The following is a 26,436-nucleotide window of genomic DNA, read 5'->3' as shown; positions in this document are numbered from 1 at the left end:
GTCTAATCACTCGTACATACCGCTCTGTTTACAGAGTCTAATCACTTGTGCGTACCGCTCTGTTTACAGAGTCTAATCACTCGTACGTACCGCTCTGTTTACAGAGTCTAATCACTCGTACATACCGCTCTGTTTACGGCGTCTAATCACTCGTATGTACCGCTCTGTTTACGGCGTCTAATCACTCGTACATACCGCTCTGTTTACAGAGTCTAATCACTCGTACGTACCGCTCTGTTTACAGAGTCTAATCACTCGTACGTACCGCTCTGTTTACAGAGTCTAATCACTCGTACATACCGCTCTGTTTACAGTCTAATCACTCGTACGTACCGCTCTGTTTACAGTCTAATCACTCATACATACCGCTCTGTTTACAGAGTCTAATCACTCGTACATACCGCTCTGTTTACAGAGTCTAATCACTCGTACATACCGCTCTGTTTACAGAGTCTAATCACTCGTACGTACCGCTCTGTTTACAGAGTCTAATCACTCGTACATACCGCTCTGTTTACAGAGTCTAATCACTCGTACGTACCGCTCTGTTTACAGAGTCTAATCACTCGTACGTACCGCTCTGTTTACAGAGTCTAATCACTCGTACGTACCGCTCTGTTTACAGAGTCTAATCACTCGTACGTACCGCTCTGTTTACAGAGTCTAATCACTCGTACGTACCGCTCTGTTTACAGAGTCTAATCACTCGTACATACCACTCTGTTTACAGAGTCTAATCACTCGTACGTAAAGCTCTGTTTACAGAGTCTAATCACTCGTACGTACCGCTCTGTTTACAGAGTCTAATCACTCGTACATACCGCTCTGTTTACAGAGTCTAATCACTCGCACGTACCGCTCTGTTTACAGAGTCTAATCACTCGTACGTACCGCTCTGTTTACAGAGTCTAATCACTCGCACGTACCGCTCTGTTTACAGAGTCTAATCACTCGTACGTACCGCTCTGTTTACAGAGTCTAATCGCTCGTACGTACCGCTCTGTTTACAGAGTCTAATCACTCGCACGTACCGCTCTGTTTACAGAGTCTAATCACTCGTACGTACCGCTCTGTTTAGAGTCTAATCACTCGTACATACCGCTCTGTTTACAGAGTCTAATCGCTCGTACGTACCGCTCTGTTTACAGAGTCTAATCACTCGCACGTACCGCTCTGTTTACAGAGTCTAATCGCTCGTACGTACCGCTCTGTTTACAAAGTCTAATCACTCGTACGTACCGCTCTGTTTACAGAGTCTAATCACTCGTACATACCGCTCTGTTTACAGAGTCTAATCGCTCGTACATCCCGCTCTGTTTACAGAGTCTAATCGCTCGTACATACCGCTCTGTTTACAGAGTCTAATCACTCGTACGTACCGCTCTGTTTACAGAGTCTAATCACTCGCACGTACCGCTCTGTTTACAGAGTCTAATCACTCGTACGTACCGCTCTGTTTACAGAGTCTAATCGCTCGTACGTACCGCTCTGTTTACAGAGTCTAATCACTCGCACGTACCGCTCTGTTTACAGAGTCTAATCGCTCGTACGTACCGCTCTGTTTACAGAGTCTAATCACTCGTACATACCGCTCTGTTTACAGAGTCTAATCACTCGTACGTACCGCTCTGTTTACAGAGTCTAATCGCTCGTACATACTCGTTGCGTTGTTTTCTTGTTTCCTCTGCAACTCTTTTCAGCTGTGTTTGGTCCAAGTCTTGGCCCATTAAACACAGCTGAGGGACAGAGGGATACATTAATGACTGGTGACAAGTTCCTGAATTTAAGTGTAGTAATTAGCCCATTCCCCTTAATTGATTCGTCATGGGCGCTGTAGCTGTGGCGCTGAAGTTCATGTAACGCGTGTCAGATCAGGATCGAGCGCTCGGGATTTAATTCTTCTGACAAGCGCAGGATTTGTTCCAGTGCAGCATATTGTCGAGTAGTAACTGTATGTAACCACAAAAAACCAGTGGCTGTGAGGAGTCTGTCTACTGTCATCTATAACTGTAAAATGTGCAGTATAAGGCATCTTATATTTGTCTGGCTTCAAGAAAAAGGCTGCTGAGCTGGCCTTGGTAGATTTTGATGCTCACAAGCCTGGGCCAAGTAATTATATGAAATATTTGAATGTTGTGAACAAAAATTCCTCTGACACTTTTAGTAAAAGTCTTGCTTTCTGTTGATTTTTTATTAGCTATTTTTAATATTTTTCAAATATATAAAGTCTTGTTTTATTTTCTGCATTGCGCAGGTCTTGGGAGAAGCCATGGCGGGGATTTCCCACAATGCCAAAAACAGCAATCTGCCAGAGTTTGGCGACTCGGTCAGCTCCGCCTCCAAGGCCCTGTGCGGGCTGACCGAAGCCGCGTCTCAGGTGAGCCCCCCGTGCACAGCAGACTGGGTCTGGGGGTGGATAAGGGTCTGGGGGGGTGGGACAGGGTCTGGGGGTGGATAAGGGTCTGGGGGGGTGGGACAGGGTCTGGGGGTGGATAAGGGTCTGGGGGGGTGGGACAGGGTCTGGGGGTGGATAAGGGTCTGGGGGTGGACAGGGTTTAGTGGTGGACAGGGTCTGGGGGTGGATAAGGGTCTGGGGGGTGGGACAGGGTCTGGGGGTAGATAAGGGTCTGGGGGGGTGGGACAGGGTCTGGGAGTGGACAGGGTCTGGGAGTAGACAGGGTTTAGTGGTGGACAGGGTCTGGGGCTGCGACTGGGTCTGGGAGTGGATAAGGGTCTGGGGGTGGACAGGGTCTGGGGGGGTGGGACAGGGTCTGGGAGTGGACAGGGTTTGGGGTGGGACGGTGGGATAGGGTCTGGGTGCATGTTAGCCAATCTGTCGCAGACTCTCTGCTGAAACGCCACACAGGGGGGCGGGGGGGGGGGGGGGGGAGTCTCCGACAGATTGGCTAATATGCACCCAGACCCGCATCCGTTGTTAGAAATGGAGTGTGGAAGCTGAACGGATCCTGATGCTTCTGGTCTGCACTGTTGCGTGGGAAGCGGCTGTGTGGGAGCGGCGTGTCACTCATATTTTAGTGCTTAGCACTGGCCGAGTTTCAACAAAGACAAACGCACTCACACACACACACACACACACACCTACACACACACCTACACACATACACACTCACACACACACACACACACACACACTCACACACACAAATGCACGCCCACACAGACACACACACACACACACACACTTACACTAATGCATGCCCACACACCTACACACACACACACACACACTCACACACACACACACTCACACACACACTCACACACACACACACTCACACACACGCACATGCACGCCCACACAGACATACCTACACACATATACATGCACACACACACACTCACACAAACACTGCCACATTCGTACACACACTCGCTCTCAATTGTAAGTGAAGCAGTCATTGTGTGCTTTTAAAAGCCCAGTGAGTCATCATTCAGCAGAATGCTTCAACACCAGAGCGCTGGAACAAAGGGCTGGGGCTCCTGCTTTTCTCCCTCTTCATGTCTCGCTACACTTTCAGAGTGTCTTCTTTTGAGGGGTCGTAGCTACCGCGGAAGGAAATATGGTATTTCTGCAAATAAAAACATATAAAAACATATCATGAAAATAATTAAGTGGAAATGTTTCGAAGACATGCGCAGTTCTGGTCCTGGAGGCATTTTTCGATTTTTCATAACAAACGGGGGATTAGGCACCAAATTGTCATTTTTTATGACAGCCTTTGTTAAACTGCTGCAGCATCCAGTGCAGTTGCTATATTGTTTCTGTGGTTCTGAGCAGCCAGGGAGAACCTGGACTGGTTCACAAGCTTGCCCTCCCGGACCGACGGTGAGTCGCAGTGCAGTCTGGGTAGAAAGCTCTGAACGCTCTTCTCCCCTCACAGGCCGCCTACCTGGTCGCAGTTTCGGACGCCAACAGCCACGCCGGCCAGAAGGGCCTGGTGGACCCGGCCCAGTTTGCCCGAGCCAACCAGTCCATCCAGATGGCCTGCCAGAACCTGACCGACCCGGCCTGCACCCAGTCCCAGGTAAGCGCTCCTGTGCCACGCACTGTAACCCTGAGAGAACAGCACTACTATCTCTGCTACTGTATGGGCCCGTGCTATGGATCTGGGTCCTCCTAAGACCTCCTAAGAAAAATAACAAGACCCAAGACCCTATTCTCCTAACACCCAACTATTTATTTTTGTCCCCTATAGGGGACATGAGTCTGTGGTCTTAATCTTAAGAACCTTACTGCAATATATTTTTGTCATTCCAGACACTTGTATTTTGTTAAAAAACATTTAATACTTTGTTTTAAATACTTTTACTCTTTAGACACCAGTAAAGGTCCTTTCACGTTACTAGAAGCAGAATTCATTTTCACCAGTAGTCAGGATGAAATTCTTCTTTCCTATGATTCTATCATTTATAAAACTGCGTAATCACTATGTGTGATTAAAGAGTATCCCTGAGGTTTTGTTTACAAGTAAGTAAACACTCCTGTTGTTTGCTGGTTGTTGTTTTGTACTGTTTCTCATTGTTTTTGGGCTGTGTGCTGTAACCTCTCGGTCAGGTTTCCCATGAAAATATATTTTTATCTTGATGGAAGCTTTCTGCAAAAAGTATAAACAGAAATGTAAAAAAATCCCCTTCTGTAGTTTCCTTTAATAAGCAGGATAGAATAGCATACAATATTCTGTGAGATATCCTGTCACGGTTAACCGAGGGGGTTTTGTAAGGTCAGTTGGGGTCTCTTTTTGGGTTGCTTAGTAACCGTATGGAAGTGAGGCAAAAAAACAGGGTCATGACCCCGTTTAGAAAATTCCCGTCACACACGCCAACAGCAGCTTCTCATTAAGTGGCTTTCAAAGCTAAAAGCAGCTAATCTACAGCAGAAAATCTTAAAGTTGTGTTAGCATACGCCCCCCCCCCACCCCCCCGCCAGGCCTGCAATTAGCTATATCTGTGCGACTTCCTCTTTGCTCCATTGAATTCTGAGAAACCCCAATTTGAGCGGTATTATTTCTCCACCCGCTGGTTTGCATCGAGCGCCTATTGCGACTGCACCGAAGGACTCATGCTGGGGTTTTTTCGCTTTTCAGACCAGGATAAACAGTGAGTCTGGTGATGTAACGGTATCGGAGGTAAATTTAGCCGGCTGTTTTTTTTCCTTCTGCAGACCATCTTTGTGTGAAATAAAGCCAGTGTTTTTTTTCCTCCCCGCTACCGAGAAAGCTGCGACCCTTATCTCACAGCTGCTTAACGTGGGGGGTGGCGGGGGGGTGAAGCTGCTTCTGTTCCGTTTCTGTCAATAACGCGCACGCCTCTGTCTCCCAAGGTCCTTTCCGCCGCCACCATTGTCGCCAAACACACGTCCGCCCTCTGCAACGCCTGCCGGCTCGCCTCCTCCAAGACGTCCAACCCCGTTGCTAAGCGACAGTTCGTCCAGTCGGCCAAGGAGGTGGCCAACAGCACGGCCAATCTCGTCAAGTCCATCAAGGTACGCTTCCCGGGAGGACGGCGGCACGGAACTTAAGCGCATGAGACGCCGTCGTCTGCGTCCCGTCTGAGTCGCGTGGGGTATGGAACGAAACGTGCGTCTGAGGTGTTTTCCCTTCTCTGCCCCCGTACCCCCAGGCCCTGGACGGAGCGTTCAACGAGGAGAACCGCGAGAAATGCAAGGCGGCCACGGGCCCGCTGATCGAGGCGGTGGACAACCTCACCGCTTTCGCCTCTAACCCCGAGTTCGCCAGCGTCCCGGCCCAGATCAGCCCGGAGGTACGTCTGCTCGGGACCCTGTCCCCCGCACGGGGGTTGGAGGAACGCCTCAAAATCTACTGAGAACATCCCAGTGTGGCGATGTAGATCCTGTGAGCCTGGCCGCAGATCTGCAATGGGCATACCTTAGATATTTATACTCAGGCTAGTGGTGTCATTGAGGGCATCAAAATTCAGTCATTTTTTTGTGTTCAGTTTTCTCTGTACACTAGTATGTGATAAACCCTCAAAGCACCATGTGCTGGGTAAACTGACAGCACCAGGCTGGGAGGTCAGGGGTCAGCAGGGTTAAGCTGAGTGGGCTTTCACCAGGGGTTTAGTGCTGCTACAGTGCACGTCTCTGGCAGATGTCTCACATTAATCCAGATGAGGCATCTCAATAATAGCATGGCCAGCCTGCTGGGTGGCTCTTCCTGTTAAGGCAGAACTATCGAATCTGGACCATGCCACCTTTGGCTAGCAGCCACGCAGGGCAGTGATTCACTGGCCTTCGTGTCACCCTCGGACATCCTTGTCTCATGGAGCACGAGCACCCCCGCCCCCATTGGTCCAATCTGGCACCCACATTCTGCCTGGCAACGCTACAGATGAAGGGTTCTTCTGAAGTCTCTTCCTCTGATTCAGTGGTCAGTGTGCAAGGCTGACGAGTTGAGCCCAGAGTGAAAAGTAGCGGTGGCAGACGTCATGTTTATTAGCAGAGAGCGTGGCTGCTTGGCTGTGGTTTCCTGTACTGGCACACAGTTTATTTGTTCCTAACTGGGAGAACACCAGCGTACAATGTGATAAAAGGAATCGCCCTCCTCATCCCCAGGGCCTGGCCGCGATGGAGCCCATCGTGGCGGCGGCGAAGACCATGCTGGAGAGCTCCACGGGCCTGATCCAGACCGCGCGCTCCCTGGCCGTCAACCCGAAAGACCCGCCCAACTGGTCGGTGCTGGCCGGCCACTCAAGGACCGTGTCCGACTCCATCAAGAAGCTCATCACCAACATGAGGTGCGCCATGTGCCCACTTAACAAAGAAAAAATCACAATTTTAAAGATCCAAATGATGTTCTATGAGGATTTTCAATGAGCTAATTACCTTTAAATGTTAATGGACTTGACTGAATTGAAATTGAATTGATGATTGGTTGACTGTTGCTGTGTTGCTATAGATTAATGTGTTGTGAATCACCTTCCATTTCACTATGGTTATAAACTTTAATTTTTGTAAAAATCATTATTTGTAAAAACCTCTCATTTGTTACAATTGATTTGTCATGGTGGGTCATTATGTAATTAAACTCTCAAGCAGTATAACTAGAAATTAGAATAAAAATGTTCCTTGAATGTGCCGTATTTCAGTGCACTATGGAATCTGGAATGGGCACCACAAAATGTACTGTACCTTTAAGAACTGTTTGTGCTAATGGCAGAGGGGGGCCCTCTAATTGCATGGTCACAGGCAGTGAGATGGCCACCCGCAGTAGCCCCCCCCCACACCCCCATTCATGTCCACGTGTTCACCCTTACGCTCCCCCCTCTGCAGAGATAAGGCCCCGGGCCAGAGGGAGTGCGACGAGGCGATCGATGTGCTCAACAACTGCATCCGCGAGGTTGACCAGGCCTCCCTGGCCGCCATCAGCCAGCAGCTCACCCCCAGAGAGGACATCTCTCACGAGGTACCGCTGCCCATGGCAACCGTATCCGGGGGCCCCCCTTGGGTCACCCAGCGCTGTGCTGAACAGAACCCCAGAGTCCGTAAATGCGCAGGATACTCAGCTTTGTTTTCCTAACACTGAAAATTCTGTTTATGTACCATGAAGCTGAGATTCTCCAAGGTGTTGCTACTTCTGTGAATTTTAATATTACGGGTTGTGAACAAGTGCATTGCTGAGAAAGTGGAAGTTGGTGTTGTAACATAGCACCAAACAAAAGCCGCCTGTAATTAAGAAGCAGAGGACAAAAATTTTCACAGGTGCCGAATATGTGGTGAGACTGAAGAATGTGTGGCGGACCTTCTGCACGTTCTGTTGCTAGGTCACCTGACCACTCAGTGAAATGGTTCAAGGGAAATCACACTTTAGAAAAACAAGAGCTTTCAGTTTTTCCACACAGCACACCTTACAGCGGGTGCTGTTTGAAGTGAAAATTATTCTGCTGCTAATTTATGCTCTGTGTGCTTTTGTGACTTTGCCAGCCGAAGTAGTGTGATGTTGTGAACCTACGGGGCTGGCGTTAATTCCATTACAAATTATTCAGTACGTTTCAATTAGGTCAATACAGGAAATCAGCTTAAATTCAGTTCATTCATTTTAAACCCATCTTAAGACAATATTAGAATTTTTATATTCCAAAACTGAATTTAAATTAATTCACTTTAACAAATGATTTTCAGTTCAGTTAGTTAATTGAAACATCTGCCTGCAAAATGGATAATATTTCACTTGCTGAAGTTCAATTCGTCAATTTAAAGATCTGTATGGAATATGGGCAATATTTTTATTTGCTGAACTAGCAGAATTCAAATGGAATTGAGCCCATGCAGTGTGATTATGGGGTTTTTGGGGGGGCTGATGTGTGACTGGCCGTGGAGATGAAGCTCTCTCGTGTTTCTCCTTGCCCCCCCCCCCCTTCAGGCGCTGCACGAGCAGATGGCCGCCTCGGTGCAGGAGATCAGCCACCTGATCGAGCCAGTGGCCGTCGCTGCCCGCTCCGAGGCCTCGCAGCTGGGACACAAGGTGAGTCCGTACGGCCAGGGCGCCGTCACATGACCAGGAAGCGCACCTGCAGCACCAGGGGGGGTTTGTTAGTCTCATAATGATGACATCACAATGCACTAATGTAGTTTCATAAGTGAGGGAGGATTAGAAATACAACAATATGTGTGTAATATTTACAATATAAAAGTTATATGCTGTTGAGGACGGAGAGTAAACAAAAGGTGCATTTTTATTATTTTCAGCTTATATCACCGGTCCCAGTTTCAACAGATGCTTAGCTGTATGCTATTCTTATTGAAATGAACATTAGATCATAGACAGATTAAACATGGATTATACAGCACAGTTGAACAAAACATTGTTAAGAACAGGATTAAAAAGTATTAATGTGAAACTGGTAAAATGCAGTGTGAACAAAAAGCAAACAGTGCTTGTACTGAGGTTTAGTAGATCAACAATTAAAAAGGGTCAGAGATTGGATAGGGAGATTGTGGGGCAACAGGGTGGACTCTCCACTTGCGGGGGGGGGGGCAGTGAATAATGGGCAACCCGCAATCTTTAATATTCCTCATAATACTATCTCAGGATCGTCATTGAAAATGCTCATATATTGTGTGTGTGTGTGTCCAGGTGTCTCAGATGGTCAGCTACTTCGAGCCCCTCATCATGGCTGCCATCGGCACGGCTTCCAAGATCCTGAACAGCCAGCAGCAGATGAACGTGCTGGACCAGACCAAGACGCTGGCCGAATCAGCCCTGCAGATGCTCTACACCGCCAAGGAGGCGGGCGGCAACCCCAAGGTGCGCCCCACACCCTACCCCACGCGGCCACACCCTACCAACATACAGTATCAACCCTTCCTGGCTACACCCGAACCTAAAAAACCTAAGACTTAACCCTCCCGCATCATTTGGCCTAACCCTCCACCATCCCCAAATATGAGCCCTCCCTCTATCACATGGCCATACCCTACCCATAAAAATTAACCCTCACCCATGACATGGTCACACCCAACCCAAATACAGTCCCTCTCTCAAGTTCTCCCTGTTTCAAAGCCACACATAACACATATTCAATGATTTGACTGCTTTTGTGAAAAGTGTCAACAGTGTTTTTGAAAAGCCTTTATTAGTGTCAGTAGATGGCACAAATGAGAGCTTTTTAAAGATGCTGTTGGCACATGAGGGGGAGCTGGGTGGGGGTGGAGTGGGGGGAGCTGGGTGGGGGTGGAGTGGGGCGAGCTGGGTGGGGGTGGAGTGGGAGGGTGCTCCATTTCCAGGGCTGTCTCGCCGCAGCCTCGACTAGCAGGCCCTGTCACCGTGGTAACCGGCGTGTCCGTGTCCGTTTTCCGACCCACAGGCGGCCCACACCCAGGAGGCCCTGGAGGAGTCGGTGCAGATGATGAAGGAGGCGGTGGACGACCTGGCGGCCACCCTGGGCGAGGCGGCGAGCGCGGCGGGCGCCGTCGGCGGCATGGTGGACTCCATCAACCAGGCCATCAACAAGATGGAGGAGGGCCCGGGCGAGGAGCCCGAGGGAGCCTTCGTGGACTACCAGACCACCATGGTGAAGACGGCCAAGGCCATCGCCGTCACGGTGCAGGAGATGGTGAGTGAGCGAGCGTGCGTCAGACAGGGACCTCCACAGCGCCGGACCGCCACAGCGCCGGATCAGCTCCGCTTCACTGCAGTCCGTTCATAATAAACGCTTATGAAATTTGCGACGGAGGAAAATATGATGTCCTTCTTTTTTGAATTGCAGTCGGTTCAAAAATGAAGTGAAATTCCATTTCTTTCATTTAAAAATCTGTGAAGAGTATTGCTGGCATCTTCAGTTCCTGGACTATTTTTCCATTTCAGTTCATATGTTGAATCCATTTTCCGAAACGAGTAAATTGAAATGAAACTTATCCCTCTAATGTCCCATGAGGTTTCTGGTGGGTTGTTGTAGCCCTGGAATTCCAGGAAAGGTATTTTAACACCGTTTAAATTTTTTGCTTCTTACGTAACTTGTCTTCCTTCCAGGTGACTAAATCCAACACCAACCCTGATGAGCTGGGAGGCCTGGCCAATCAGCTGACCAGCGAGTTCGGAGAGCTCGCCACAGAGGCCAAGTGTGCCGCCATTACAGCTGAGAACGACGAGGTACTGGGAGCAATATCAGTGTCTGGCTCAGGTCCAGCATTGCGCTTAGTGTGATGTAATAGTGACCTCACTGTCAATGCAAGATTAGGTCCCTTATTATGGATATTGTTCTTGTGATATACGGTCCCATATTAGGGCTATTGTTAATAACTTGGATTATCTTCATGTCCTCCCAGGTTTATGTTCCACCATTATACATACCAGACCTTTCCAGAGCAGCTTTAATAACATTTTCATTATTATCTGTACACATTACATCCATTTGTATTGCTAGATATTTTATTTAAGGAATTCAGGTCAGATATCTTGCTGAAGGTTACAATGGCAATGCCTCCACCTGGGATTTGAGCCTGCAAGCTCTGAGCTATAAATTCAGTTCTCTTAACTGCCACACTACACTGGTGCATCACTTCCTGCTTCAACTTGTCATATAGCGCCCTGTGGCATTAATTATTTCCTCTCTTCTTTTCACATTGGTCTCCACCCTGCCAGATTGTGACCCACAGTCTTTGTGCTGACATGTTCCCGTCTCTGTCCCGCTGCCAGATTGGATCCCACATTAAGAAGCAGGTTCACGAGCTGGGCTTCAGCTGCACGGGGCTGGTGACCAAAGCCGGAGCCCTGCAGTGCAGCCCCAACGACTCCTTCACCAAGAAGGAGCTGATCGAGGGCGCCCGCAAGGTCTCCGAGAAGGTGAGGTGCCCGCGAAGCCCCGCCTCGCTTTGGGAGACCCCCCCCCCCCCCACCAGGTTGCCACGGAATCTCTGCACTAACATGATCAGTTAAAACAGATTGATCAGTAAACTAGGTTTCTAAATTAGTTTCTGGTTGTTGGGTGAAAACAGAAACCTGAAGACTGCTCTCCTGGTTGTCGGGTGGCCGCTCCCCTGCCCTTGTTTCTCTCCCTCCTGAGTCTCACCACGCTTGTGGGGCTGACTCCTGATGGGGATTTCTCTCAGTGCTGCGTTGACACTGAGCTGGGGCTTAGCGGAGGGCTTACAGCTTAGAGAGCAGCCTGCGACTGTCTGTAATGGATGACTTTTCATTTTACACTTTAGCCATTCAGCAGGCAGTCAAATAGAGATCTTATCCTGATCTTATCTGGCTTAGATTCTTTTTCATGCAGTCCATTTACTCAGCTGGATATTCACTGAAGCGGTTCAGGTTTAGTATCCAGCTGGAGGGCATGGCAGCAGCGCCTTGCCCTAACCGTTACGCTACCGTTACGCTACCCTCACGAGCAGCAGCACGAGTGGGAAGCTCTCTCAGTCCGCGGTTACGCGCGGTTAGGCACACACTGCTGCCGTGAGCTGCCGTCGCTCTCAGCTGTTTGCCCTTTCCGGCGTAGCCACGACGGCGGCGTTGCTAACGCGCGTTTGCGTCTCCTCAGGTGTCGCACGTGCTGGCTGCCCTGCAGGCCGGTAACCGTGGCACCCAGGCCTGCATCACGGCGGCCAGCGCCGTCTCCGGCATCATCGCCGACCTGGACACCACCATCATGTTCGCCACGGCCGGCACGCTGAACCGCGAGAACGCCGAGACCTTCGCCGACCACAGGTGAGGCGGCCACGGGACGTCCTGCGCCCGGCGTCGGCTGAGGTCACAGATTCCCCTCAGTCAGGCTAGGGTTAGGTGCAAAACGAACGATAAACATCCTCTCCCCCAGTTTGGTTTGGCAACGCAATTGGTAAATACTCTGGATCCAGTATTTCAGTTGACATTATATACCGTGGGTAAGTTCCCTGTGTTGTGTTTGCACAATTTATTCCTGTAACTGTAAAAAACTCTGCCCCCCCCCCCCACCCCCCTTCTCGTTTAGGGAGAACATCCTGAAGACGGCCAAAGCCCTGGTGGAGGACACCAAGCTGCTGGTGTCGGGGGCGGGGGCCAGCCAGGAGAAGCTGGCACAGGCAGCGCAGTCCTCCGTCCTCACCATCACCAAGCTGGCCGACGTGGTGAAGCTGGGCGCGGCCAGCCTGGGGGCCGAGGACCCCGAGACCCAGGTACTCCCTCCCTCCCCCGCCTCCCCGCCACCACCACTGCCGCCGTTTACCCCCAAGAACGAGGCGTTCCCCCCCAAACCGCAGCCTTCGTATCGCTTCACCCGGGTTTTTTTTAAACTGAAACTGAGCAGAACTGTGCATAAGAGCAGAGAATGGTGCTACAGTTGAAAGTGTTTCCTTTCCTTTACTTGCATAAACTCCCCTTCAAACCATTCCCTCCCTTTACTGATCATTTCAGCTGATTTTTAAAATATCGGTTGCTTCTGGTAGTGAATATAGTCATTTCTGGAGATTTATACTGGTAGGGAGTAGTTGAAAGTTTAGAAACCTTCTGGAGAGCCAGTGTGTGCTCTGGTTTTTGGTGTGCATAAAGTTCTTCTTATGACTGGGGGGCTAACTACATCAAACACACCCCGTTTCCAAGGCCTACACCAGCTGCTGGTCGATAGGGAGCCACAAAAACCCAGAGGCGCCGTGGCCCTCCAGAACTGGACTTGTGTACTTTGGCACAAATGCTTTCATTGTACTGGAGTGATAAGGCTGTGGACAATATGGCGTAGAGGTGATGGTTTTGGTGCTGTGTCACGGTGTGAACTCTGAAATGTTAAACGCACTCCTCTTTCTCTTTTCTTTTATTTTCTCCTCCACTTTGTTACGGGGAAAGGCCTTATATTCCTCAGCTGGTTTTCTGCTGGGTCAGGATGTGGGTACATCTTTTCCTTTCTGTGTGTGTGTGGAAGTTTATCCAAAAGTCTGTTTCACTCGTTTATTTGGGAATTCTTTTGTGAGGCATCTGTGTTTTTGTGGTTTTGGGTGTGGTTTGTCTTTGTCGGCTCCATTAGTGGCGTCCGTCATTAGGATGAAGAAAGACACGGGGCATTGGGGGGGATTTTTTGGGAGGTTTAGGGTGCAAGAGAGCATGCGCTCTGTGCATTTTCTTCTCAATAGTTGGTAGGCAAATCTTGTTGTGTTACCGGTGCTGACCTGCAGATGGCGACATTCTGTCAGGGCACTGTGTTGAATATTCACACTGCTGGAGGTTGACTTTATGCACTCCCTGCTGTTTGCCTGCTGGACACATGTACCACACAGCAGCAGTCGCTATTGGACAATCAGTTCTGGTTTCTTGTTTCGTCTTCTTCGTTTTAATCATCAATACTTATGGAGCCAATTAGGAATGTGCAAGCAGCATGCATAGAAGCAGACTAAGACGTTTTACATTTCAATGTTTTTATATATCATAGCTGATATATGCATTTACCTTTTTTCAGAAAATGCAGGCAGTAGGCATATTTATTTATATGACAAGTGCTGAAGTGTTGAAACATCATAGATCATTAACCTGTAGTTTGATTCCTCTAATGATTCATGCGTATCGGCAGTCAGGCTGAAATAGCAGCAGCCAGAGAAGGTTCCAGGATGTGAGAGTAATCCGAAACGTTAGATATGCGGACGCCTCCTCTTACAAGCACTCCTGTTAATGGCAAAAAGCTTTCTTTCTCTATTCTGCTTGATTTTGCCTGTGTGAGAGTTTCAGTGACGAGCCTCGATAGGCTGAATGGTCTGTTCGGGCCATCAAAAATTCTCATGATCTTTGCTGTTCTATTAATGTATGTGTACAAAAAAAAATGTACAAATCGATTTACAGTGCAGCCCTGCAACGCTAAGCCCTGATAAAGTAAAATAAAAAGAACAGACATCGCTGAACTGATAAAACCTGTTTTTGAGAAGATCCCCATGATGTCTGTGAGGTCTTTGTTCATTCTGATGATGATGATGCCCTTTTCCAATTTTTGGCTGAGTCAAACCCCAAAGCATTTTGTGCTTAACTGTGAATAGAAAAATACTTTTTTTTAAAGAAATGAAACGACTGTCATTTCCTCAGTTTTGTTTCTTCGGAGTGAAGCACGAAGCGTGTGGAGGTTTGACGGAATTCGGTCCTTCCTGTCCCTTGTGCCACAGCACGGAATGACTAATTGGCGCCCTCTACTGGTTAACCACCATCTTGCGTGGATTGGCTCTTTATTCACGCTGTGCAGTAGAGTAGTCTTGCTTGTGATTTGCTCTGCACTGTACTTGGCATCAATGGCTGGCTCACGCACCCTTCTGTTCACTCTCACTTGATATCTGTGTCCGTGTGGATGACTTTAAGAGTGTTTATTAGTGCGGAAAACATTTTCCCAGGATGTGGTTTCTGTTGCCGCTGCAGTGCGACTAATTAGCCGCTTATTATGATACAGTGCTAAATAAGTAGCTCAATATCTTTTCTGTTATTTTGCTTATTGATATGTATTACCTGGACAGTGGAAATGTTAAGTGGAATTCAACTGAGGCGTCAGATTTTAAAGTGCCGCAGTGTTTGCTGTGATCTTCATGGTGAACTGTATTGAAAATTGGCCTCTCCATGCTCTACTTTGTAACACTTTTTATAGCTGGTCGTCATGTTTTGTTGACCCTAAAACTTGTCTTCACTTTATGCTTAAAGTAAACCTTTGATACTGAACTTTGATTAAAAATACTGAAGTAGATTAGTCAATATGATGCCAAAACTAATCAACATATTTGATTTGATATTAATGCATATTTTTCATGAATGGTGGGGGCATCTCTTTAAAAAGGGTAGAAATCTGAATTGTTTTTAGTCTCCTTGTTTCACTTTTACTTGAATATATCTGGGAAAGACGTCTGCTTGGATTGCATGGTGTAGAGTACACGTGGTGTCTTCCAGACATTTTCTGGCCACTTGCTTCAGGGCATCTTGTGGTATAATTCTCCTGCGGTCTGCAGTCATACTGCATGTGCTTCAGCTCTGCGCTGCGTGTATAGCGCCATTCTGACAGGGTTTCTGCGTAATGGCGGCTTCCCTCTGCGTGCTGTGTGGGGGCCGTGAACCAAACCCGGGCTGTCAGTAAGAGCATTGAGCTGTCTTGCGCTTGTGTTGTGATGTGTGTTTTCCCTCACCAGCGTTACTGAATGGATGACCTGTAAGGTCTCGGTGGTGTTTGTGTGGTGTGGGATGGCTTGGTGTGCGTTTCCCAGGGTTTGGGGGGTCAGTTCCTCCTCAGTACAGGGCATGAATTGAAATTTGTCCATTGAAAATTGCCAATTATTTTGGTGGGCTTTCTTTTATCAGCAAACTTATTTCAAGTCATGTCCTGTTTTGAGTAAATGGAACTGACTGTTAGCCCTGGTGTTAAACAGGATACCTGAACGTTACAGATTCAGGCTCGTGCCCAACCTGTTGCCCCTCTGTCTCTCTCTCTCACTCTCTCACTTGACTTGTTTTTCTTGTGTGCGTGTGCGCCCCCTGCAGGTGGTGCTGATCAACGCGGTGAAGGACGTGGCCAAAGCGCTGGGCGACCTCATCAGCGCCACGAAGGCGGCGGCGGGAAAGCCGCACGACGACCCCGCCATGCTCCAGCTCAAGAGCTCCGCCAAGGTGAAGGCCCAAAAATCCTGGAGCCCTGGGTTCAGTCAAGGCCCCACCTCTAACCGGACCAGAACGCAAATGACCCTGTGACAGACTCCAGTTTTTACTCATTGGAGAGGCAGTTCAGGGCAATAACCATGATACCCAAACCCAGATTTATGTGCAGTGGCTTATGTGAATGGAAGCCAGTTACTGTGGGGGGAAAAAATGGTAGTAGGATTGTATTTTAAAGGGTGGAAAATCGTGGCTGTGCTCCCTATTCTGTTTCTCAGTGTGCCAGCTCATAAACGGTTTTTTGGAAAGCCCTGGGGACCTCAGGGGGCTCAGATGTTCCTTGGCGGTGTCCGCGGCTTCTCTTGCCTCCGCCCGGTTTTTTTTCACGATGGTCGTTAATCATCAGTTTCTGAACTGAGCTGTCTGTCAGCAGCTGAGGGGGAACATGACCCTAACGTTACCAGAGCCCCCCAACAACCCCAGGGATCAGCAACACAAAAAATACTCCTGAGGTGCAGCCTTGCAGTCTATACACATTCAGCAAACTGTCACCCCCCGCCCTCTACCACCCAAATAAGCACCCTGTTCTTCTGCGGTTCCCCACCCCTCCTGAGGGATGCCTGCCTTAGGAATTGAGTGGTGGACCTTGGTAGAGGATGTGGGGGTGAGGCTTGGTTAGGAATTCAGGGGTGGAGCTTGGTTAAGGATGTGGGGGTGGAGCTAGGTTAGGAATTTAGGGGTGGAGCTTGGTTAGCATTGTGGGGGTGGAGTTTCGTCAGGGTTGTGGGGGTTGTTGGGAGTAGAGATTCATCACTGTTATCGCCCCATGACTGACGGGGCGTGGCCTTCCTCTCAGGTGATGGTGACCAACGTGACCTCACTTCTGAAGACCGTGAAGGCCGTGGAGGACGAAGCCACCAAGGGGACCCGGGCGCTGGAGGCCACCATCGAGCACATCAAACAGGAGCTGGCGGTGAGTGCCCCCAAAACCCCCTCAGTGCCCCCCCACTTCCTGAAAAGCCTCCCTGTGTTCATCCTGGAATGCCATGGAAAAATACAAAAAAGTACAGTTGAATGACACTGAGTGTACAATGCAGCCCATAAATATCTGGACAGCGACACAATTTTTGTTGCTTTTTGTTGCTTTGTACTCCAGCACACTGCATTTGAATTTTTTTAAAATGTTGAAACAATATGAGGTTAAAGTGCAGACTATTTACATCCATATTGGGTGATCCCTGTGTGAATTACAACCTTTTTTATGCATAGTAAATAAGCAAAGTAACTTGTAAATGTTCCATAGGGTGCTGGAGCCAGAATGGAGCTTTGGAAAGTAAATAGAGGCCAGCTCTCAGAGTTTAATAAAGTTATAGTTCCTATTATACTCCACAATCCTTGCTTTTCGCAAAATATAATGGGTGTGTGTACAGGCCTGTCTTTTAGCTATTCACTGCGCAGGCTATTTACTCTAGTTTGTGAAACGACCTCTTGACCCCACCAACTGAACTTGATTCTCTCGGATACCACCCCCCCCCCCCAGGTCTTCAGCAGCGCAGACCCACCCCCGAAGACCGCCACCCCGGAGGAGTTCATCCGCATGACCAAAGGCATCACCTTCGCCACCGCCAAAGCAGTGGCTGCTGGGAACTCCTGTCGCCAGGAGGACGTCATCGCCACGGCGAACTTGAGCCGAAGGGCCATTGCAGATATGCTGCACTCCTGCAAGGTAAGGAAGGGTGTGGCGTCGAACCCTTTCAACCACACCTCACTGGTAAAGGAAAAAGTGTGGGGAGACCCGGTTTTATCAAGACTTATTGTCTGCCGTGATATCCAGAATGCGGTTCGTTTTTTTCTCGATTCAGTCGCTGGAGTTATATATTACAGAGCCACTCTAATTGTGTCTGCCTGCACATACCTGTTATTGTGCTAATTTCAGCAAGCGGCCTACCACCCGGAGGTGAGCAAGGAGGTGCAGTCCCGGGCACTGCGATACGGCAAGGAGTGTGCCAGTGGATACCTCGGCCTGCTGGAACACGTGCTTGTGGTAAGAGCTCCCATAATTCTCCTGTCTCAGCGGGGCGGTGAAAGGAGGGGGTTCTATTACACTGGAGTACACCTCCAGGCTCCACCCCGCCCCCCCCCCAACCCCCCACTCCATGTCACGTTGTTAGGATGCCCAGCCAGAGGGCCCCCCCCCCCACCCCCCTCGGTCCCGTCCCTCGATGACGTAACCCAGGGAACCTCATTAGAATTGTGTTTTATATCCCTGGTAGTAAAATGGAAACCCACTCACTTGAGAGAGCGCTAACTTCGTTTGTGGTCAAGCCAAGCAAAGGACCTCAAAGTTTATTAATGGGGGGGGGGGGGGGGGGGGGGGGGGGGGGAACTTTGGACAGAAGGGGTCGGTCAGGCTGGAGAGGATTGATGATCAAAACTCGGCGACCCAGGTTGACGTGCCGTCGTTCCTTACCTTTGATCTTCAAAGTTCACTGGCTGCACTCAGATCACTTTGGCCGGGGGTTGGGGAACCAAGTTAGGCATCCAAGCCCGCAAGAAAGTTCTAGAACACCCATCTGGTGTGTTGAGGGTAGACACTACTGTAGGACTCGTGTGTTGTCCTTCTGCTTTCTATTTAGCTTTGGTTTTTAAATAGGGAAAATTTTGATGAGAATGAGTGCAGCCTTTTTTTTTTTAAACCACAAGGATTAGAGAAGAGATTTGAGGCCTTGCGATGGCATGACATAAGGCTTTAAAAATAAACACAGGGGCTAGTTACCGGGCGGGGGGAGTCAATATTGCTCACAGGGTATGGCTAAAACGCACAGCCGTCCAAAGCCGGGCCAAATTATTTCAGTAAGTGAATTATTGGTTGGCTGATGCCAAAGGCATAGAAAGCCTTATCTAAAATGGATATTCAGCCCCTTCGCCACCAGACGTAACATTTAATCCTCCTGTTCCTGGTGTTACTCGTCATGGGCGATGACATTAAACGGTATGAGTGGCGTAGGGGGACCGTCGGAAAAAATCCCCAGGAATGTCAATCACAAAGATTCCACATGCAGAAATCCCGCTTGTTAGGAGTCAGGAGCCTCCGCCAGGACCCGGGCGTCGCTTGTTTCTGACTCATCGATGCTCTACGCACGGTCCGGAGAGGAAGATTTACTTGGGGGGGGGGGGGGGGGGGGTGTATCCTGCTGGGGACCATCCGGTCATCCTCCCTCTGCTCTGTGTCCTGAATTCGGCAGGAGGCTAAGAGAATGATAGACTGTTCTGCAATCAGAGCATTTCACTCAAGGACCATACGTTCTCTTTGAAATAACTGTGAATGGAGGCCAGTCCTCACCTAATGTGTGCAGTTTCTCTGTTTCACTGACATGCTTTTTGATTCTTGCTTGACAGTGTCACCTCAGTGCCTAGTTGCCCAGTGCCTGTCACCTCAGCATAGTTATGCTGTCCCACAGGCCTTTTGCTGATGATTATTTTAGTTGTTTAAGAATTTAAAACTTTAATTTGGAACATTCTATCACTGCACATTGTTGGTATGTGTGTGTTTTCTTTTCAAATCTTGGTTTTGTTTGTGCTTAGTTATTAAATCTCAAATTTACCCATGAATGCAAAGGATAGAATATTTTTGGTCACCTGTGTTTTCACTACATTCTGCTCTGACCCCTTTCTGTCTCTTTCGCTGTGGTTTATGTCCCGTTGTTCATGGTCAAACTGTAGCCGGTGAGTAGGCCACCTGTGTGAATTTGCACGAGTGTGTACCTGCATTGTGTTCCACGCGACCTCAGTGCAAACTGTAGTTGAGTCGTGAGCATTTCTCTTGTTACATCATGGACAAGGTAAATGATGATTAGGAACGAAGCCATTAAATTAACTGTATAAAATGAAGCTGATTTCTCAGATTTCGTGTTTCTCCCCAGTCTGTCTTTAGACCTTCAACATGCATTGTTATGATATATATTGTTATGATAATATCTTCAGCTGGTCTGATCAAATGCATGTTTTAATATAATGTTCAATAATATTTAAAGTGATACACTTATTCACTATTTTCCTAAATATATTTTAATGAAAGCAGATTTTTACACTAGTGAATTAAGTGGCACCATCAACAAGCAGGATCAAAAAGGAAAAAATAGTTTTAAATTAATGCATACTGTACCCATAGTACAGCATGCAATAATACTGTGCACATAGTACAGTACACATCCATGCTGTATGCCTAGTACAGTACACATACTGTAAGTATAGTATTCATCTGAAGGTGGAGCACTAAAGAGGTGCATAACCTGGGTCCTAGTCTGGGACCCTGTTTTTGCACTCACATTTTTCCCTTCTGAATACCCATGCACACCAAACCTACTTTCAGTCCAGTTCAATCTGGATATATGAGCTTATCTTGTATGTGGACGGTAATAAGTTGACAGCTTTATGCAGAATTACACAGTATGGCCCTAAAAATTAATTCATAATAATCTTTCATGCACTCAGTTCCAAGTCTGGTGTCCGGTGTTACTTAATATGAAAACAGCTAGGAGAGTCCAACAGGGGGGAACTGATTAGCATGAAATAGGAATGATAAATTGCCCCTAAGATGGGATCGGCTTGAAGCAGTGCAGTTCAGTGGTACGCCTTTATTAAGGTGCTAAATTTAGCCTGGCATCCATGGCTGTAATGAGGTTCACAACCTCCTATCGTGTGTCTTGTTGAGTTTAATGGGATAGCAAATCCCGCTGTGCTAGCCAGTGGTGTCAGGCTAATAATTTGGCGGTGGATAGCTCTCGCACAAATGTCACCATTTAAACTCCCTGCAGTCTTGAATAAATTTGCAACATTAACTGTGCGGAGCATTACTTTTGCATAATGTGATATGTGCTTGTGTGAGAGAATGTCCTTTAACTGTGTATAACTATAAGCAGATTTTTATATGTATTTAACTTGTGTTTGTACAGTTTGAACAGAGCTTTACAGCTAATGTGGTCATTTGACATGGTGCATGTACTGTATGTGAAATTTGCCGGTGAAGAGTGAGGTGGTGGGGTAATGTTTTGTGTGTTTGCATATTGCATATACCCATCCTCCTGTGTGGCCAAACAGTATGCGTTTTGTCTGTATAGACCAGTCTGTGCCTATTAGTTGTCCATTACTACCTGTGTGTGTGTGTGTGTGTGTGCGTGAGTGTGTGCGTTTGTGTGTGCATGCTTGTGTGTTTGTGCCTGAGCGTATGTGTATGATATGCATGTGTGAGCGTGTGTATGAGTGTGTGTACATTATATGCTTTGTGAGCATTTGTATGAGTGTGTGTATTATATGTGTGCGTTCGCGTGTGTGGATGATGTGTGTGCGGTGTCTCTCATCTCCACTGTCTCCCTGCCATTCCCAGCATGCCTGTCTTTTCTTAGCAGTGCGTCCAAATGACCCAAGTGGGGCGTACCCTGGCACCGCAGGGCACCCTTTTAATGCCATGCACCTGTCGCCAGGCCCCGGAGGACACTCAGAGGGCACTGCCTTTCCCCCCCAGCCCCCACTCCCCCCCCCCGACCAAACCAGCTAGACTCGCTCCCATTGTGCCTGCTTGAGGTGTAGAAGCTGGGCTCGGTGAAATCGGTTTTTTCGACCACAGTCTCCCGATTCATGCTGTTCCATTCTCAGCCCTTTACAAATGAGAGGGGAACATTGGGTCAACCCAGAGGACCCCGTTTTTCCAGTGAACTGTATCTCACAAGTGCTGTTTCTGTTTTGTACAGCTGAAAATGAATACTGTGTAGTGTGTAAATAATGATTCAAAAGTATGTTCTTCAAAACAATCTTTTAAAGTATTCGTGCTGGATATTATTCAGGTATTACTAGTACTAATTAAAAGCTGTCAGTTACAATATTGATAATAATAATCATAATGAAGATGAGTATTATTTAGCTAGCCAAATAGTTATCTCTACTAAAATGTGTGAAGTTGAACTACCAAATTACTAAAGTGTAAATTAAGTGATAATTAAGTTAATTGCATGATTCCTCTAAAATGATTTTACTGGATCACATTTGGATTCTGCTTATTCCATTGATTAATTGTACATTGTGAAAAGGCCCGGATAAAAACATCATGCTGATTCTAACCTTTTAGACCATCCTGGCTGTTGGTTTGACATATTAACACTTCCACAATACGTGACCAAATCATTTTTGGTCGCTCTTTTAGTTGAGTATTAATGAGCTGTTCAGTGGTTTGCAGCTGCTTGACAGCATGTTAATTTATGATAGCGTGTGCCACTTGGTGCCAGCGTATATTAGGGTGTCGCCAAAGATTATTATGCTGTAAAACTATATAGTAGTGTGTGTGTGTGTGTGTGGGGGGGGGACTGTTTGCCAGAGTCAGTCCTGGTCTTTGCTTACATAAATCTCTAAAAGGCACGGTACAGGTTTATTTAGGAGGTGTTCCTCTCAGCAGGTGAAGGGTGCCACCCACCCTGAGAAAGACGCTAGTGAGTAGGGAGTGCCGGTGCTACCCTCAGCCACCCCCCCCCCCCCTTTCAGTAGACCAGGGCCATGCCAGGGGAGCTAATGCTAATGGATAATGCTAATGCTTACAGTTGTTCTTCCTGCCTCTCCCCTGCAGATCATCCAGAAGCCGTCCCACGACCTGAAGCAGCAGTTAGCCACTTACTCCAAACGTGTGGCGGGTTCCGTCACCGAGCTCATCCAGGCCGCGGAGGCCATGAAAGGTGACCCTGCACCCCCCCCCCCCCCCCCCCCCCCCCCCAAAAAAAAAAAAAAAAAAAAACCCGGCCCAACCCCCAGCCTTGCCCCTCCTGGACAAACATCTGAATGTCCCTCCGTCTGTTGACAGACTCATTTTCCACAAGACGCTACAGCTGTCTTGCGTGCACTTGCCCTCTTCTGCGAGGCGGGGGGGGGGGGTTCAAATTGGTGTCAAGTAGATTCGCCGCGTCCCGATCACAGAGCACATCGCCGACTGATTTAGAAAACCCTGCAACGCCCGGAGTATTATGTGTCTAATGTGAATTTTGTCGTATGTCTTTTCGCTTAAATCACCCTTCGGGGCTTAGCTGAACCTAAAACCTTGTTGCCATATTGGCGATAAATCTCCCTCCTAATTTAGCAGGTGAGACAGCCCGATGCGTACCTGTGAAATATTTGTCCCTGATAAGGTTGTCAAAAGCTGTAGAAGCAGATAATTGATATTGTCCATAAATCTCTTAACACCACCATTAAGGTGAACCAGTGGTGACATCAGGACAAGCTTAGATGGGCTTAATTAAATGAAAAGTGAAAATTGACAGAAAAACACTTTGAAGAGCAGATTGGTTGATTATGGGGGCTTATGGGGGCCCTTCTCATTGACACTGTGTGTGCTTTTCTCTCAGGCACCGAGTGGGTCGACCCAGAGGACCCCACCGTCATCGCAGAGAACGAGCTGCTGGGAGCAGCCGCTGCCATTGAAGCCGCCGCCAAGAAACTGGAGCAGCTGAAGCCCCGTGCCAAACCGAAGGTGAGAAGGCTTTTTCCGACTACGTCAGGACTCTCTGAGGGTTCCCACATCTCCCCCTCTCAGTGTCAGAGTTCCCTGTGGATCCCACACCTCTGAGTGTCAGAGTTCCCTGTGGATCCCACATCCCACACCTCTGAGTGCCAGAGTTCCCTGTGGATCCCACATCTCCCCCTCTGAGTGTCAGAGTTCCCTGTGGATCCCACATCTCTGAGTGTCAGAGTTCCCTGTGGATCCCCACATCTCCCCCCTCTGAGTGTCAGAGTTCCCTGTGGACCCCAGATCTCTGAGTGTCAGAGTTCCCTGTGGATCCCCACATCTCCCCCCTCTGAGTGTCAGAGTTCCCTGTGGATCCCACATCTCTGAGTGTCAGAGTTCCCTGTGGATCCCCACATCTCCCCCCTCTGAGTGTCAGAGTTCCCTGTGGATCCCCACATCTCCCCCCTCTGAGTGTCAGAGTTCCCTGTGGATCCCCACATCCCCCCCTCTGAGTGTCAGAGTTCCCTGTGGATCCCACATCCCACACCTCTGAGTGTCAGAGTTCCCTGTGGATCCCACACCTCTGAGTGTCAGAGTTCCCTGTGGATCCCCACATCCCCCCCTCTGAATGTCAGAGTTCCCTGTGGATCCCACATCTCCCCCCTCTGAGTGTCAGAGTTCCCTGTGGATCCCACATCTCTGAGTGTCAGAGTTCCCTGTGGATCCCACATCTCTGTAGCTCTGTTTCATATTCTGTGTCGCCAGGACCTAAAGTGTGGAGAATCTTGAGATTAGGGTTCTAGGCTTGTGACCCCTCAGGGAAAGTTGGTTCAAATCCAGGCTTTAGCACAACTGATAGACGACCCCCCCCCCCAAATCCCATGTACTCCAAATCTATACCCTATTTGATTGGTTTTGTTCATAGCAACTGCAGTTGCCTGGCTGTGTTGAAAAAAACAAGCTTTTTGTATGTCTGTTCATCAATCCATCTTAATTTTTTACAACTGCCGTACTATGCAGCATCATACTGGACATTGTTCTGGGAACAAACTATTCCATATGTTAAATAACATCTGAATTTAAACTTAGAAATCAGTACCCAGTGATGTAATGTATAAGTTACCTAACAGAAAACAAATGTGCAGAAGCGTATCATTATGTTTCATCCTGTTGTTTCTACGTCTCTAAAAGTGACGTCTCTCACACAACTTTACCTGTCTCTTCAACAGGAGGCGGACGAGAGCCTAAACTTCGAGGAGCAGATCTTGGAAGCGGCCAAGTCGATCGCCGCGGCAACAAGCGCATTGGTGAAGGCGGCCTCGGCGGCTCAGAGGGAGCTGGTGGCCCAAGGCAAGGTAGGCCCCCCCAGAAGGCCGCAAACCGCCACGGCGCTCATAGTCGACTGTTCTCAGCGCGTTTTCCCACCACGTTGGCTAACGCTGGTCCTGAACCGCTCTCTTCTCTGCGTCCACCAGGTCGGTGCTATCCAGGCCAACGCGGTTGATGATGGCCAGTGGTCCCAGGGGCTCATTTCAGCGGTGAGTTGTCTGTCGTAATGACGGAAAGTGTTTTTTTTAAAGCGATGGAAGCGGCTAGGTTGGGTTGTTTTAATGTCCATATTGTCACTGTCACACTATTTAAAGTTATGGGGAAAGATGGCTGCATCTGCCGGATGTTTACAGTAGGCAAATAGTGACTATGAAGGCACAGTCAAAATCAATCAGCAGAACGGTCTTAAACAGACACGCTTGGTATCTATAGAGTTTGTGCCTGTTTAGTTAGTAATGTCTTCCAAGAATGAATGACTATGTAAGCAAGTGATCGGCCATAAACAGTGCCTGTACAAATCCATCGCTGCTTAGTACTGTAATGTGAGAGGATGTAGCTGAGAGGTGGTATCATCACTCATGAAATGATTTAACTGTTCATGATTCACTGTGTTCAGTGAGATGGTTAAGCATGTTTCAGTCTGGACAGAAGCCATGTCCATGTTATTGCCAATAGTGTTTCCTCGTACCAGCAATAAGTTCTCCATCGGCTACATACTGACACCAAGGTTGGGTCCAATTCTGTTTCGAGTCTGTAAACTTAAGAAAATGAGTTTAAATTTGAGCCATTAATAGAAAAATCCCCATCAAACATTATGGCCATTTTTTCAGTTCGTGAATTGAATTTCAGTTAATTTGCTGAATTGGCTAATTTGAACTGAAGTTGACCCCCACCCAACCCTGCTGTTTTGTACTGCATACCCAACTCCCATTCTTCAACCTAACCTTGCGGGTGCGGCTGTTTGTTATAGGCCCGGATGGTTGCTGCGGCGACCAGCAACCTGTGCGAGGCGGCCAATTCGGCGGTCCAGGGCCACGCCAGCGAGGAGAAGCTCATCTCGTCCGCCAAGCAGGTGGCGGCCTCCACCGCCCAGCTGCTGGTGGCCTGCAAGGTCAAGGCCGACCAGGACTCCCAGACCATGAAGAGGCTGCAGGTGAGCTCGCGGACGCAGCCTGTGACACGGTCGCCTCGCGGTCGCCAGTGCTGCGCCCCTCCTCGCCGCTTCGGTTCGCTTCACTTTTCACGTACTGTGCGTTTAAGTACAGAGATGGGCAGCTGGGTGGCTCATCCTGTCAGAGCAGAGTTCCAGGGCATGGACATGCCCCCACGGTCTGGTATGGAGCCCAGACCCTGCCGGTGTTCAGTTGCATGTCTAACATTTCCCAAAGACGGGAGGGTTTCGGTCGGACGAGATGACGGCATCTCGTCACTCAACAGCTGCCTACGCTGGTCAACTGGGCACCCACAGATCCACCTGTTTAGCGACCCATGAGCTGTCTTCATCTGACTCGGTGTGGTAAAGAGGGGTGGCTGACATGACACCCTGTGGAAAAGAGCTCCATGCGT

General features: G+C 48.5%; 1 protein-coding gene across 3 annotated transcripts in view; it reads left to right on the top strand.

Moving 5' to 3' along the window:
• The window catches only part of tln1 (talin 1), a 116,379-nt gene that overhangs the window by 83,346 nt on the left and 6,597 nt on the right, over positions 1-26,436 (top strand). For all 3 annotated transcript variants that reach the window (XM_035392076.1, XM_035392077.1, XM_035392078.1), the window contains 22 exons: positions 2,255-2,377; positions 3,903-4,046; positions 5,342-5,503; positions 5,641-5,781; positions 6,593-6,774; positions 7,310-7,442; positions 8,400-8,501; positions 9,114-9,284; positions 9,844-10,092; positions 10,509-10,628; positions 11,175-11,321; positions 12,019-12,185; positions 12,448-12,631; positions 15,945-16,070; positions 16,912-17,028; positions 17,596-17,781; positions 17,992-18,099; positions 22,672-22,777; positions 23,441-23,565; positions 24,771-24,896; positions 25,017-25,079; positions 25,841-26,023. In XM_035392076.1, the coding sequence (XP_035247967.1) occupies positions 2,255-2,377; positions 3,903-4,046; positions 5,342-5,503; positions 5,641-5,781; positions 6,593-6,774; positions 7,310-7,442; positions 8,400-8,501; positions 9,114-9,284; positions 9,844-10,092; positions 10,509-10,628; positions 11,175-11,321; positions 12,019-12,185; positions 12,448-12,631; positions 15,945-16,070; positions 16,912-17,028; positions 17,596-17,781; positions 17,992-18,099; positions 22,672-22,777; positions 23,441-23,565; positions 24,771-24,896; positions 25,017-25,079; positions 25,841-26,023 (3,165 nt within the window). The remainder of the gene's footprint in view (positions 1-2,254; positions 2,378-3,902; positions 4,047-5,341; positions 5,504-5,640; positions 5,782-6,592; positions 6,775-7,309; positions 7,443-8,399; positions 8,502-9,113; positions 9,285-9,843; positions 10,093-10,508; positions 10,629-11,174; positions 11,322-12,018; positions 12,186-12,447; positions 12,632-15,944; positions 16,071-16,911; positions 17,029-17,595; positions 17,782-17,991; positions 18,100-22,671; positions 22,778-23,440; positions 23,566-24,770; positions 24,897-25,016; positions 25,080-25,840; positions 26,024-26,436) is intronic.

This window comes from Anguilla anguilla, chromosome 14, assembly GCF_013347855.1.
Source record: "Anguilla anguilla isolate fAngAng1 chromosome 14, fAngAng1.pri, whole genome shotgun sequence".
NCBI lineage: Eukaryota > Metazoa > Chordata > Actinopteri > Anguilliformes > Anguillidae > Anguilla > Anguilla anguilla.
The sequence above is the reverse complement of the archived record's forward strand: the minus strand, read 5'-3'. Positions and strand labels throughout refer to the sequence as shown.